The 14,908-nt window shown below is 30.9% G+C and overlaps 1 protein-coding gene across 5 annotated transcripts in view; it reads left to right on the plus strand.

Moving 5' to 3' along the window:
• Positions 1–14,908, plus strand: part of SCAF4 (SR-related CTD associated factor 4) — a 91,406-nt gene that overhangs the window by 40,671 nt on the left and 35,827 nt on the right. For 2 of the 5 annotated variants that reach the window (XM_074300664.1, XM_074300667.1), the window contains exons 5-11: positions 6,011–6,146; positions 6,625–6,764; positions 7,263–7,439; positions 8,924–9,024; positions 9,626–9,734; positions 12,963–13,130; positions 13,703–13,788. In XM_074300664.1, coding sequence (XP_074156765.1) covers positions 6,011–6,146; positions 6,625–6,764; positions 7,263–7,439; positions 8,924–9,024; positions 9,626–9,734; positions 12,963–13,130; positions 13,703–13,788 — 917 coding nt within the window. The remainder of the gene's footprint in view (positions 1–6,010; positions 6,147–6,624; positions 6,765–7,262; positions 7,440–8,923; positions 9,025–9,625; positions 9,735–12,962; positions 13,131–13,702; positions 13,789–14,908) is intronic. The other 3 variants (XM_074300666.1, XM_074300665.1, XM_074300668.1) reach the window with 3 other exon arrangements.

The following is a 14,908-nucleotide window of genomic DNA, read 5'->3' on the forward strand; positions in this document are numbered from 1 at the left end:
AAGCAAAAATAGACTCCATTAAGAGATAATCAGGGAAACTACATTTGCTAAGGTAGTGAAATAATGTGAACAATTTTGCAGCAAATTTCTCTGATCAAGTTCTCATTTTTCAAATACAGAAAAGTGAATCAATATTAAAAATAAGCCATTCCCCCGATTGATAGTCAAAGCATTTTGAACAAGCAGTTTTTTAGAAGTGAACGTGATCTGTAGTCATGGAAAAAATGTCTTGAATTACTGCTAGTAGAGAAATACACATTAAAATGACTTATGATGTATCACTTCTTACCTATACAACCGATTAATGTGACAGAAGAGGGGAAAAAACATGCTGGCAGATAATATGGAAAAACAACTCTAGTGAATTATTGGTAGAGTAGTAAACTGGTTCATTCATTCTGTAGAAGAATTTTTAACTATGAGCAAATTGGCTGTAAAACTCCTTGACCCAACAATACTGCCCATACCAGATCTTTATCCAAAAGACATTAAACATGTATAAAAATATTTTTTGTGGTGGAAAAGGATTGGAATGGGGATGACCCTTAATTAGGAAATTGGGTGAACAAATTGTGATATACTATTGTATTAGGGAACTACTGTGCTATAAGAAATGATGATGGGAGTAGTTTAAAAGAAACCTGGCAAGACCTATATGAAATGAGGCAAAGTAAAATGAAAAGAACTAGGAGATCATTCATACACTAGCTGCAATGTTGTAATGATGCTCAACTGTGGAAAGTTGGAATCATGGAAAATCAAGACAGTTCCTAAGGACAAATGATGAATAAATGGTATTCACCTCCAGAGAGAGAAACCTGATGAGCTTTGAGTGGAAATTTAAAAATATTTTTCTCATTTTTTTCCCCCCAATATGACCAATATCAAAATATGTTTTACATAATTTCACATAGACAATTGAGATGCTGCTTGACTTTTGCTGTGAGCTTGGGAGAGAGGAAGAGAAAGACTTTGGAACTCAATGTAAAAAGAAAATCATGCTAAAAATAAATGATAAAATTGAAGTGGGGAAAAAAATAGAATAGATTATTCCAACCTTAATGACAGTACCATGTAGGAGGTGGAGTTGGTGGGTGGGTAAAGATTAGGTCACCAGCAAATTGGATGTAACATTTTTTACTTCTACCTGAAATGTACCAACCTCGTTTACTTTTTTTCTGCTCCCTTCTATCTCTCCCATTATTCTGGTTGAGGTTATATAACATATTTTTCAGTACGTACATGTTGGAATGGAGGAGGTAAACAAAACAAAACAAAAATTGTATTAAAAAACTGAATTTCTGTTAAGTATATTTTAAAAGAAATAACAATAAGGTTAGTAACTTAATTGTCTTATTTTTTGTGGGGGTTTTTTTTAATGATTTTTTTCTAACATTATCATTTTAATTTTTTATTTTTTTTCTCTGTCCATAGACTCGATTAAATTTAAGATGTTTTGTTATCAGGGTTTTCAAATTCATGACATGAGGTTTCTGCTTTGGCAAGCAATCTGAAGTTCTTTGATATTGCTTCCTCTCATGTTTTTGTAAATGATTATGTATGTTTGTTTTCCTAGTTTTGATTATTCTGCATCAATTCATATAATTTCTCTGTATTTTTATTTTGAATCTATTATATTCACCATTCCTTATAGCACAATAATATTCCATCATGTTCATTTATTAGAATTTGTTCAGTCATTCCTATTTTCAAGGAAGACATTTTTTATGTGAATTTATGTGAATTTAAAATACATACTAGACTGAAAATAGTATAAACTTATATGCAGAAGTTTTGATTTTTTAAAATTTCATATCATCTGTGCTAGAACTAGCAGAGTACATAAGTGGCTAATAAATATATTTGTTGACTCATTGATTTGGTGTTTAAAAAAATTCTTAAAGAGTTATTATTATTTGGTTTTTTTTATTTTAATTTTTTTCTCCTGAACTTAAAACATCAAACAAAAGATCACTTCCCTGTCTTATCCACAGTTGAATAGGAAAAGATTGCTCACAAAACTGAATTTTTACCTTGTACTGCTTGTTTTCCTTCAGATTGTCCAGCTTGTCTGTGCTTGCCTTTAAATTTCTATCCTCGTTGTGTGTGTGTGTGTGTGTGTGTGTGTGTGATGTTATTTTTTTCCCCATAGCAGTCTTTTCTTTGCTATCATTTTTGTGCACATCTCCCTGCCAACATCCCTCTAGTTTAAAAAAAAATGAGAAAAAAGGAGGGGGAAGGACTAAATCCTTGCAACAAATATACAGCAAGTAAAATGAAACCACACAATGACCATTTCCCAAAAGGTATATATCTTCTGATTCTGCTTGAGTTAATCACTTCTCTTTTCATGAGGTGAGATATTAACATGCTTTCATCACCAGTTCTTGGAAGACATGATTGAGGGATACACCCTCTACTCTTTAGATTCTAGTTCTTGTTCTTTTAATGTCTCCTTTAGGATCAAGGGGTATGATGTATTTTTGATTTAATTTCCTGAGTATCATCCTTCTACATGACCACCCCCATATCCCTAGTTGTTTGCTATTAGATTTAATGTATTTCTAGACTAAATTGGAACTGCTTTCTCCATGGTTACCATTGTTCTTTTAATTGTCACATCCAAAGGGGCCTTGTCTCAGTCTTCATCCTTTTTGACCTCTGTAGCTTTTGATTTATCCATCATTCTTTTTTTTTTTCCTGAGTACTTTTACCTCTCTATATTTTCATTATAGTGTTCTTTGCTGATTTGCTTCCTTTCTTTCTGAATCTTCCTTTATAGTCTCATTATTAGGACTTCCTCTAGGTTACATCTATGAACCATAGGTAATGTTTAAAGCTTATTTTTGGATCCTCTTCTCATTTTCCTTTATATTGTTTCATTTTTGTGATTTCATCAGCTCTCATGGGTCCAATTATTTCTATATAGGTAATTCTCATATCTAAAAATAGTCCCCAATTTCTTTTTGACATCCATTCCTGAAAACATAAGATACCTATTGAATATTTCAGTTAATTAACATGTACAAAAATCCTCTTGTCTCTTGAATTTCCCTATTACTATTGAGGGTACCATCAATCCTCTTAGTCACTCAGGGTTTCAACCTCAGTGCTATCATCAACCCTCACATGATTTCACCCCAAATATCCAGTGTCAAGGTGTGTCATTTTTTTCTATCTTTATATCATCTTTCATATATTTTCTTTTCTCTAGTTGCATAATTAACACCGTGGCACAGATTCTCATCTCACACCTTGATTATTTCTGTAGCCTTTTCATTGTCTTTACTAGCTTCACCTACTACTTCTGTGCATCTTATACTTAGCTATTAGAGGGATCTTAAATCACATATTTGGTGATGTTATCTGCCATCTTTATTGAATAATAAATTTTAGGGTCTCCCCATTACTTCCAGAATAAAATGTATAATCTTTCATCATTTAAAATCCTTCATAACCTGCTCTTTTTCCTACCTTACCAGTGCACTTATACTTGAGTCCTTATTTCCTGTGATCCAGTGACATTGACCTCTTTGCTGTTTCCTGCAAATGATACCATATCTCCTGATGCTTTGTTTTCTAACTGACTTGCTTCTATGTCTGGGATATTCTTCTTGCATCTGTCTTGGCTTCCTTCAAGATTCATGTCAATTCTTACTATTTTCAAACATTCTTTTCCATTTCCCTCATAGTATCTTTTCTTTCAAGTTTACCTCCCATTTACATTGTATATATCTTGCATGTGTATAGTTTTTTTTTTCGTCTTTTATCTCTGTCATTAAAATGTAAGCTTCTTGAAAATGGAACTGTGTTTTTGCTTTTTTTTTTTTTTTTTTTTTTTTTAATCTCTAATCCTTAGCTCAGAATCTAGAAGGCAGGAAATGCTTATTAATCTACTAGCTTTGCTCTCAGGTTCTAATGGATAAAAGTGTAAAATGTAGTGTCCAACTCAACCTCCCATTTTTTAGACCATGTTTTTTCATTAGGTTCAGTGTTTCTTAAATTATCTCTCATTGAACTATTTTCCATGTCAAATTTTTTATATCATATTTCAAACAATTTTTTTGATTTTGTTCTATTATTTCTTGCTGTCTTACAAAATTTCTTTCCTTTTTTTTTTTTTTTTTTTTTAATGGAGTTTCTTTTTAATCTTTCCTAATTTTCAGGGAACTCCTTACTTGGGTAAGTTTTACCATTTTCTCTTCTATGCTATTTTATTCTCCTTCCATGTCAAATTTTTTATATCAAATTTCTAATAATTTTTCCAATTTTTTTGATTTTGTTCTATTATTTCTTGTTGTACTAGGTTTGGGTCATTGTCAGGCATTCAGAAACCTCTATGATATATCTTTTAATAGAGTGCTAGGGACCTTTGGACCTTGGAATATTCTCATTTGAGTTCCTTGGTGGCAGCGGTTGGTGCCCTATCTGTATTTGTCTATTGTTCTTGATAGTTTTGAAGATCCCTTGTTATCAGTTTCCCTTGATTCTAGGACTTTCTGGAAGTGCTCTTTTTTCTTCCTCTAGAAATAGATTAATCCTTTTCTGATTACACTAACAGGCTTCCAATGTTTTTGCCTGTGTTGTTGTTACTTGTTTTTCTGGTGCCTCTCTTTTTCTATTATATGTTGTCTTCTGGCTGGATTTTTATGCCGTTTTGAGATAAAAAGAAATCACTTTAGTTAATGACTTTCTTTTTTCATTGTTGTTGTTGTTGAAGCAATTGGGATTAAGTGACTTGCCCAGGGTCACACAGCTAAGTGTCTGAGAGCAGATTTGAACTTGGGTCCTCCTGAATTCAGGGCTGGTGCTCTATCCACTGCGCCACCTAGCTGCCCCTCTATTGAATTTCTTAATCATTATTTGGATGTATTGCTAATTTTGGGAGATTTGTCTGACCATTGAATTCATCTTTGGTGTTATAAGTAGCTATGGATATTTGTATATGTATATCTTTCCCCTACTGAAACTTTAGGATATACCCTCAGTATTGTGATTCTTGGGTTGCAGGGTATAATCAATTTTGTAATTCATATGGCCAGATTGCCTTCTAGAAGATTCATACCAGCTTATAGTACAAGCTGGAATAATTCAGATTGTGTTCTTGTATATTCTTTTTAATATTGAATCTCATTCTTTTTTTTTTATTTGATTGTACCAACTTGATGACGATAATAAGCTGTTATAAAGTCATTTCATGTTTCTTCAGATTACTAAGAATTTAGTTTTGGGGTGTGTGTTTGTTAGTATTTTCCTCTATGAAAATTGTTAACAAACTCTGGTCATTTCTTCTTGAAGATTTATAGTACTTTAGTTCTTTGTATATGATAGATTTTTTGTCAGATATATTTGTCATTTGGGTTTCATAGTGACCTAATTAATAAACTGGCATCGTAGGGAAAATGTTAAGTTTGATTTCATGTCTATAACTTCATTACTGTTTGATATTGGACAATATGTTTCTCTTTATTTTTCTTAGATAACTAAAACTATATCCTTAGGACTTAATTACCTTTATATTAATGTAATCATAGCTCCTTTTCATATTATTGCTACAAAGATTTTTCTTACAAACTTTTCTTGATTTTGTGTGTGTGGTTTTATCCAAAATCCTCTTATTTTCATATAATCAAATCTATTATTCCATTTAATAATAATAGCTAGTTTCTTAAAGGTTTGCAAAGTACTTTACAAAAATTATCTCATTTGATACTCACAAGCCCTCTGAAATGTAGGCACTGTTATTATTACTTCCATTTTACAAATGAAGAAACATAGGCAAACAGACTTGCCCAGGGTCATAGAACTCTTAAGCATTTGAGATCAGATTTGAGCTCAGTTCTTTATGACTCTAAATGTAACACTTTTATCTATGCTATATACATTTGTTTCCTAGGAAAAGAGACTTCTCTTCTAATAAATGTTTTTGCTTTTAAAAAAATATTTAAGAATGTCTTTTATGACATGTTTATTGCATATCTTTTTCCCTTCTCTCTTCCCCACACAACAGAGTAAAATAGTTCGTGTTCTGAACCTTTGGCAAAAAAATGGAGTGTTCAAAATTGAAATTATTCAGCCTCTTTTGGACATGGCAGCAGGAGCTACTAGTGCTGCCTCAGTGCCAGAAAATGTTGCTAATAATGAAGGTATGATAATCTCAAATGTTAACCTATGAATTTATTTAATGCAGTGATTTTTATGAAGTTTATATCTTTGGCTCATGTAGCCAAATGTAGGATTTGGGCTTTTTGTTTTATTTTATAATATAATTTCATAATTATATTATATTATAATATGATATATTACATTATATATTGACTATAAATGATTCATATATATGGGAAATTCTTCCATACTTCAATTCTTAATTCTTAGACAACTGAGTAGGCTATAATTAATACTCTTAACAGTCTTATAGAAAAAAACTAGTTATTATTTTTTATTTGTTCTTGTATAAAAATAAAATTCCATAGTTTATTATATTGCATAACTCTTTTTAATGGAGAAAATAAAATGTTTGGGTCAGAGGGAATGCAGTTGTTGAGGACTAATACAGTTCTTCAATAAAGGTAACATTTTAAGTACTGTGACTATGTTATGGTTTGCTATTTCATTACCTTGTAGGTTCACCTCCACCCCCAATAAAAGTTTCTTCTGAACCTCCACAAGTCCCTACAAATTCAGTACCAACTATGCCACAGTTGCCAAGCTCTGATGCTTTTGCAGCAGTGGCCCAGTTATTTCAGACAACTCAAGGACAACAGGTAAGCTAACTCACATTGAAGCACATGAAAAAATACGTCAGTGGTAAAGGTCATTGTAATTTAAAAAAACAAACATTTAATAAATACAACTGCATAGTGCAAGGCACTATGTCAAGGGAAAAATACAAAAAAGCCATCTTACATTGATGAGGGTTACTAGTAATACAGTTTTGTTGAGTCACATTTATAGGAGCACTAGATAGTAGAATATGTATGAAAAGAAATTAAGGAATACCAATTGATTTATTACCTTTTCCCCCTTACATTTTGATTTAAGAGAGCACAAAACTTTTGCTATTTTGCCTTTCTACCTTTACTGTACACTCTTTCCCCATGCAAAATGACTATGTAAAAAACCTTATCAAGAAGAAACATAGAATCTTATTTAGTTCCCCTACCTGTATTAATTTGTCTCACTATTCATTGTATTTCTTAATAATGCTTTTTTATACTATGCACCTACCAGAATATAGCTTATTGAATTTCTCATTTGTTAAGCTTCAGCAAATTCTTCAAACTTTCCAACAACCTTCAAAACCCCAGTCTCCAGCCATTGATAATTCTGTGATGGCTCAGGTTCAAGCTATAACAGCTCAGTTGAAGACTACAACGACACAACCACCTGAACAAAAAGCTTCCTTTCCCCAACCTGAGCAAAAAACTACATTTGATAAGGTAGGCCATTTCCCTTAACTTTTCAATCAGCTCTCATTGTTTGAGCTATTGAACCCCACATCATTGCCCACAGAAATTTATTATTATTTTCATAGGCTGGTTTCTTTCTACTACTCAGCAGCCTTCTGTTATTATCTTCCTCCATTATTCTGTATGCACAAGGATTACAGAATAATTTTAATAATTGTAAGATCAAAATCTGATTGGAAGGGCAAATCTGCTCCCCCAAAATATCCTATTAGTACATTCCAAAAGTGCATATAAATAACTTTTATCACAGATTTAGTTTGCTTGTTTTTATTGTAGCAAATTCTTGATATAGCTATTTTTAGAAATACTGAACTAACAACTTTTGTTTGGAAATATGTGCTCCCTTCTAATCTTTTTAATCTCAATTTCATTTTATTGTTTCAATTTCAGAAGAAAATATTAATGCTATTACACACATTAATATTAGAAGTTATATCACAATAGAAATATGTCTTGCATGATTTTACATATAAAATGGATATTATATTGATTGCTTTCTCAGTGGGTAGGGAAGAGACTAGAGGAAAGGAAAGAATTCTGAATTCAAAATCTTAAAAAAAAAAAAAAAAAAAAAAAAAGGAATGTTAAAAATAAATTATATTTTTTTAAAAAGGTTACATAGTTTGTTAGCTAAGAACAAAAATTACTCCAAAAGGAAGTTGATTCAGTTAAGTATAGCTGTACACATAATATGGTAATTTTGTTGGTATTCACATAATAGGAGTATAGTAAACAGGATCAAGTGTATAATCTTTGTGAGGGTTATCTCCTATAGAATAGTTTATTTTAATAAATTTTCACTAATTGTGTCATGATTCGTTTTTAAACCAGAAAATGTTCTTATTACATATTGCCATATTATCTTTACAGAAAGAATGTTTTTATTTGAGAAAGAAGATAAAAGTGATTTTCTGGGAAAGAATTAATTTTCAAACTATTCTTTTTCCAGAAAATGTTGATTGTTTGATTTTGTAATGTTAATACATATATGCCATTCTCTCGTGGCTTCAAAAAAACCTCCGTGTAATACTAGTATGTTGGGATATAATTTTTTTTTTAATTTCTTGGCTTTTGTGGTGAACAGAGTCCATTTTGAAACTAGCAGGGTTAACTGTTTTGTTCCTTAAATATTATTTTAATAGCACATAATTTAATTTCTTTATGCAAAGTAAGTACATAAGCTAAATTAATCTTATTTTGCATTTTTAAAATTCTTTTTTTGAATTTCTTACTAATTTTGAATTTAGCTATTTTGTTACCAAAAGATTTGATATTGAAATGTACTTTAAAAATGCATGTGTGTAGGTGATATTGTATTTTATATTTCTGTGTTCCAAGGTAAGCTTTTATTTTAAAAACATGTAAAATAGTATTATATTACTCTTAATATGAGGCAAATGTTGGGTCTTTTGTTTTTTTAAAGGAAGCATTGAAAAATAATTATTTTTTTCCAGAAGTTATTAGATAGATTTGATTATGATGATGAGCCAGAAGCTGCTGAAGAATCAAAGAAAGAAGATTCTTCTGTTTCTCCATCTCTTCCTCAGCCTCCATTGTAAGTGATTAAGGCTAAATAAAAAATAGCAAAGTGAAGATTAGTATTATTTAGAAGTTGGAATAAGGCGAATTTCTCCATATAAGCATGTAAAGTCATTATTTCATATCTTTTGCTGTTAATTATTAAATTTTATCACGTAAAATTTAGTGTAGGTTAATATCATCAACGTATTTTAAATAGTACTTGCTATGTAGATGTTGGGCAACATGAAAAGATGACATTTATATAGTGTGTAAGAATTACAAAAGGCCATAGATAACTTAACTCATTTGAATCCTGAACAACTATAAGAAGTAGATATTAGAATTATATTTATCTCCATTTTACAAATTCAAGAGCTGAAATGATTTAACTTTTGGTTACAAAGCTATTCTGTGAGGGGGAACAGGTCACTTTTCCCTCTAGATCACTCTTGAGTCTCAAGTTTCAGCGCTCTTTTCATTATACCCTAATGTCTTAATGCAGAAAAATTAAATTGTTCATATTGATTACTATTCACAGATAGACAAGATCTTAAGAAACTATTTGTCCAAATCCTACAATTTTCTTTCTGTGGTTCTTAGGCTGCTCTAAATAGCTTTTTCTTTTTTTTTTCTAGTGGATTTCCAGGAGATGGCATGCAGCAATCAGCATATTCACAGCTTCCAAATATAGATCCTTATCAGCAGAGAATGTTGGGAGTACAACAGGATCCAATACACCACCAGGTAGAGATAACCCACAGATTTTAAATTTAGGTATACTGAGATATATGGCTACCTCTTACTAACAAAGTATAAATTATAAATACTAAAAAAAAAAAAAGGATTCTTTTCTGAGGGTAAATTTTGATAAAGTGAGTGTTAAGCATCCTTAAGAAAAAATGTATTTATTTATTTTTTTTGAAGAAAAGCTTTCTTTCATTAACCTCAAAATTCTTTAAAATTAGTTCTTAACCTGGAATCTGAACTGATTTAAAAAATCATTTTAATAAGTATTTTTTTTTTTTTTTAGTATAACTGCTTTCCTTTGCAATCTCTTTGTTTTATTTTATACAATTTTAAAACATTCTCACAAGGGGTCCATAACGCAAAAATTGCTTTAAAAATTTTTTTAACGGTGAACATTACCTCCCTCCCATTGAATACTTTTTTGAAAAAGAAAACTTTCATAATAAATTTATATAGTCCAGCAAAGAGATATACATACAATAAAAAAAGCCATAAATCTTTTAAGTTCGGTTATAATTATATATTTTTATTAGATCCTGGGTGTGCCTTGGTAGATAACATTTTCAAATACTTCTTTGTAACTCCCCTGGAATGTATTTTTTTAGTAATACTGTTATTTATTCCTATCCAAGTCTTTGTGACTTGATTTGGGGTTTTCTTGGCAAAATTTTGGGGTGATATGCCATTTCCTTCTGCAGCATTTTACAGATGAGAGAACTGAGGCAAATTAGAGTTAAGTGACTTATTTATAGAGCTAGTGTCTGAGACCAGATCTTCCTGATGCCCATGTCCAGCATCCATTGTGCCATCTAGCTGTGCCTACTGCTAGAATTCTAATTACATATATACATTAATATTCCACTACTTTGCTGAATTTGTTTCAGTTCTTTTGATTGACTTTTAAAGTGACTCATTTAATATACAAAAATAATTTTTGTTTCTTTGTCTATATTTATTTCATTTATTTTATTCTAGAGCATTTTTTAAAAAAAATATGTTGGATAGTAATAGTGGTTAATAGCTATTCTTTATCTCTGATCTAATATAAAAGGTCTCTTAATTTTTCTCCATTACAAAAGGTTTGGTCTTGGTTTTAAATAATTAATTATATTCATTATTGTACTAAGGAAATATGCAGTTATTTCCATTTTTTAGATTTTAAACAGAAAGGAATTGTTTTATTTTGTCAGAATCCCTTTTAGTATTATATTTATCATTTTTATGCTGAAGCAACTTGGTTTTTTGTTTTGTTTTTTTTTTTTGGACACAAATTCAGTCCAGTCACAGTGTATAATCTTCCTAATATGTTGCAACATAATCGCAAATATTCAGTTTAAAAAATTAAAATTTTGCATCCATGTTCATTAAGAATGTTTGAAGTCCATGGTTTTCTTTCTCTTCATTTTTCTCTCTGGTTTAGGTATCTTGTTCAGGTATCCGTGATAGAACGAGATCAGAAGAGTGCTTTTTTCCTGTAATTTTAAACAATTTAAATAATACTTAAAGAAATTTTTTTTAACCCTTGAGCTTTTTTCTTGATAAATTGTTCCCGGGGCATCTAGGTGGCGCAGTGGATAGAGCACCAGTCTTGAATTCAGGAGGACCAGAGTTAAAATGTGGTCTCAGAGACTTAACACTTCCTACCTGTGTGACCCTGGGCAAGTCACTTAACCCCAGCCTCAGGGGGAAAAAAAAAAAGATAAATTGTTCCCAACTTCTACAAGAAGCCTTTTCTAGTCCCCAATCTTATCTTCTTCTGAGAGGACCTGCAGTATATATGTTGTTTGTACATGGCCATTCGCTGTGATCACTTTCATTAGTCTAGTAGATACATAATAAATACTTAGTAACCTAACCGTTGCAGCATTTGAAGTGACTTTTGTGACTTCATTGTTGAAAAGTAAAAGAAGTTCCTTTAGAGACCTTTACTCTAGACTCAGGGAATTTGTTTTTAAAGGAATTGAAGTGGGTAGTGTATCTCTTTCATGAATTGTTTTGTATTTTAATGTAATCATTTTGTGGAACCTTAAAAATCTTTTCCCTTATTGAAATAAAAGAAGTTCATGGCTTAACGGAGTGGGGGCATTTTGTTCCATTGGTTTATCCATTATAATGCTTAGAATTCTTTAGCTGAAAGCTTTTTATGTTTAAGTAAACAATTGATTGTTAAACATAAGTTAAAGCTTACTCCTATATAATTACATGCTAAAAATCAAAAAGTAAGACCATCTAGAAATCATTAGGAACCTGTGTATTTTATTATGCTAATCCCAGGATAAATACAAGAACCTAGTTTGAGAGAGGCCTTAAAAAGTTTATTTAACTAAATACAGTTTCTTGTCTAGATCATAGCTTGTCCTAGTTCATCTGTAGTAGTGGTTCTTGATTTGAGGTCCAAGAACTTCATTTCTTCTTTAATATATTTAAAAACATTGTTCTGAGAAAGACTCCATAAGCTTCATGAGATTTCCAAAGGAATCCATCACACAACAATCCATGACACCAAAACCTATAAAATGTAGTGCTGAAAACTTGAAAGGAAAATTAATTTCAATGATTTTCATCTTGCACTAATGGATTTTTCTGATTCTTTTCTAACAGTTTACACTGGTAAAATATTCAGGAGTACTAAAAATAGTTTTAGGTTCAAGTGATGCCACTATAGATTATATTAAAAGTTAATTAAAGGTCAAAAACAGATACATGCTTAAGTTTTACTTCTATTATACCTGGTTTTTTTTTTTAATTTAATTGTAATTATGGTATTTAAAACACTGAAAGATATCATCAGTTAGTAGCTATTATTATGCACCTATTATTGCCAGGAAGTTTTATAAACCTAGGATAAGAATATTATCAAGAATAAGATGTCTTTTATTATAAAGTATGTAAAATTCTATAATCTAGATTTAATGCTATCTGATTATACAGAGAATAATTTTTGGTTTCTCTAAATTACTTGTGGCACATATATATATATTGTATCTAGGATATACTATAACATTTAATATGTATGGGAATGCCTGCTATCTAGGGGAGGGGGGTAGAGGGAAAGAGGAGAAAATTCGGAACAGAAGGAAGTACAAGGGATAATAATGTTTTTAAAAATTACCTATGCATAGGTACTGTCAAAAATGTTATAATTATAAAATTAATTAAAAAAACCAAAAAAAAACAATAAATTACTTGTGGCAAAGGAAATTAATCTCTCTCTCTTTTTTAAAGGTCCCACTTCCTCCTAATGGACAAATGCCAGGTTTTGGACTACTTCCTACACCTCCATTTCCTCCAATGGCTCAGCCTGTGATTCCTCCAGCACCACCAGTGCAACAACCTTACCAAACTTCATTCCAGGCACAAAATGAACCACACATGCAGAAAGTACATCAACAGGTAAAAAATCATTCCAAATAATTAAGTAATAGAATTGAAAAGTTTCATGTGCAAAATTTACTTTTTTGGAGATTCTAATCTTTGAATATGTAACTGTATTTTAACTAATTGTCAGGCATTGTTTAGAGTTATGAATTATTCAATTCAGTTTCAAAAAGCTTTGAAAATTTAATTACAGTAAAAAACAAATTAATGCTACTGTGAACTAACTAAAATAAGTCCTTTAGCTCAGGTTAGAAATGGCTAAAATTCTATCTTTAAGTAGTTTCTCATATTTGCTTAGAATTTAGATGACATTCTTGAAATGTTTTATTTTCTAAATTCTACTCATTTACATGTGCTTTAAAAATGGATTAAAAGAATGGTTTCAGTATTTTTTGATATTAACAAATTATGTTAAAATACACTGCCATAATTTTGTTTTGTTAAAATTATTGACCTTAACTGATTCAGTCAAAGAGAAGTGTTTCAAGAAGCAAGATCTTTGGTCTGGTACCTGATATATAACTCCAGCCTTTTACTCCTACAATTTTGTTCCCCTCATTTTAAATTGGATTTTATTTATTTTAAAGGAAATGGAAGTGGAGCAGCCTTGTGTTCAAGAAACTAAGCGGCATGTCTCTGAAAACAGAAAGTCAAGATCTAGGTCAGCATCAAGGTGAGGGGAGTATAACATAATTTTCCAGGATTGAATACTTTGAAATGAGAAACTTTTCAATTTGTTGCTTACATTTAGACTCACATTTTCCAGCACCAGCCTTGAAGTCAGAAGAACCTGAGTTCAAATCTGATCTCAGACACTTAACATTTCATAGCTGTGTGATCCTGGGCAAATCACTTAACCCCAATTGCCTTAGCAAAAAAATAAAATAAAAAAATCACATTTTCCAAACATATTCCTTTGAGACATATGACTTATTATGAAGCAAGGATAGACACAGCTTTTAAGAGTTATGAGTTGAGATTAGTGCTAGATACATGTTAAAGATTGAGTATGAGGATTTTTTGATGTGTTGGATATGGTGTACCTGATAGGAAAAGTATTTCTGTCAAACACATGATGAGGAAGTTCATTGTATTCATAAGATGTTAACAAGATACTATCTGCAGCCTAGTCCCTGAAGGATTTAAAGCATTTGACTCATATATTCCTAGATTTGTTGGAAGTAAGAAAAGAGGAATGTTAATAATCAAATAGGAAGTCAGGCTTTCTCTCTCACTGGCTCTTTGTTCCAGGAAAATTCTTAAAGTAAATTTCAGGCTTGTGTCTTAGGTGACAAAATGTGAATAATGTCCTTCTAGAAATGGTACTTGATTTATAATATTGGTTTCAGGTATAGAATATTGGTTTATTTCATCTACTGAAAAAAATTCTTAAGAAACAAAAAAGTCATGGGTGTCCTTTAAATACAGATCTCATGAAATATCTCAGTTCTTTTTATGGCTTTTAATTCCTTTGGAAGGTAAAAACAACTTTGTGGAATTATTGAATAGAAATAACACTTTGACATTTATCTTTAACCTCTACTTTCCAAGAAACTCACAAGGATGTATACCTGACATGATGTAAAATGGATATAAAGTGAATTCATTTTATGTCTGTAAGAAGTAGTATGAGGAAGAAATGTAGAAATATGAATGGAAATTCAGGTGTATTGGAAGATGACAATGTTGTCGTGTGATAAACGTTACCTTAAGTTTGAAGTAGCCTAGAATTAAATTGCATGTCAAGGGAACAATATAGGTTTGTACTATGCAATGGGAAACTAGGAAAGAGT

This window comes from Sminthopsis crassicaudata, chromosome 3, assembly GCF_048593235.1.
Source record: "Sminthopsis crassicaudata isolate SCR6 chromosome 3, ASM4859323v1, whole genome shotgun sequence".
NCBI lineage: Eukaryota > Metazoa > Chordata > Mammalia > Dasyuromorphia > Dasyuridae > Sminthopsis > Sminthopsis crassicaudata.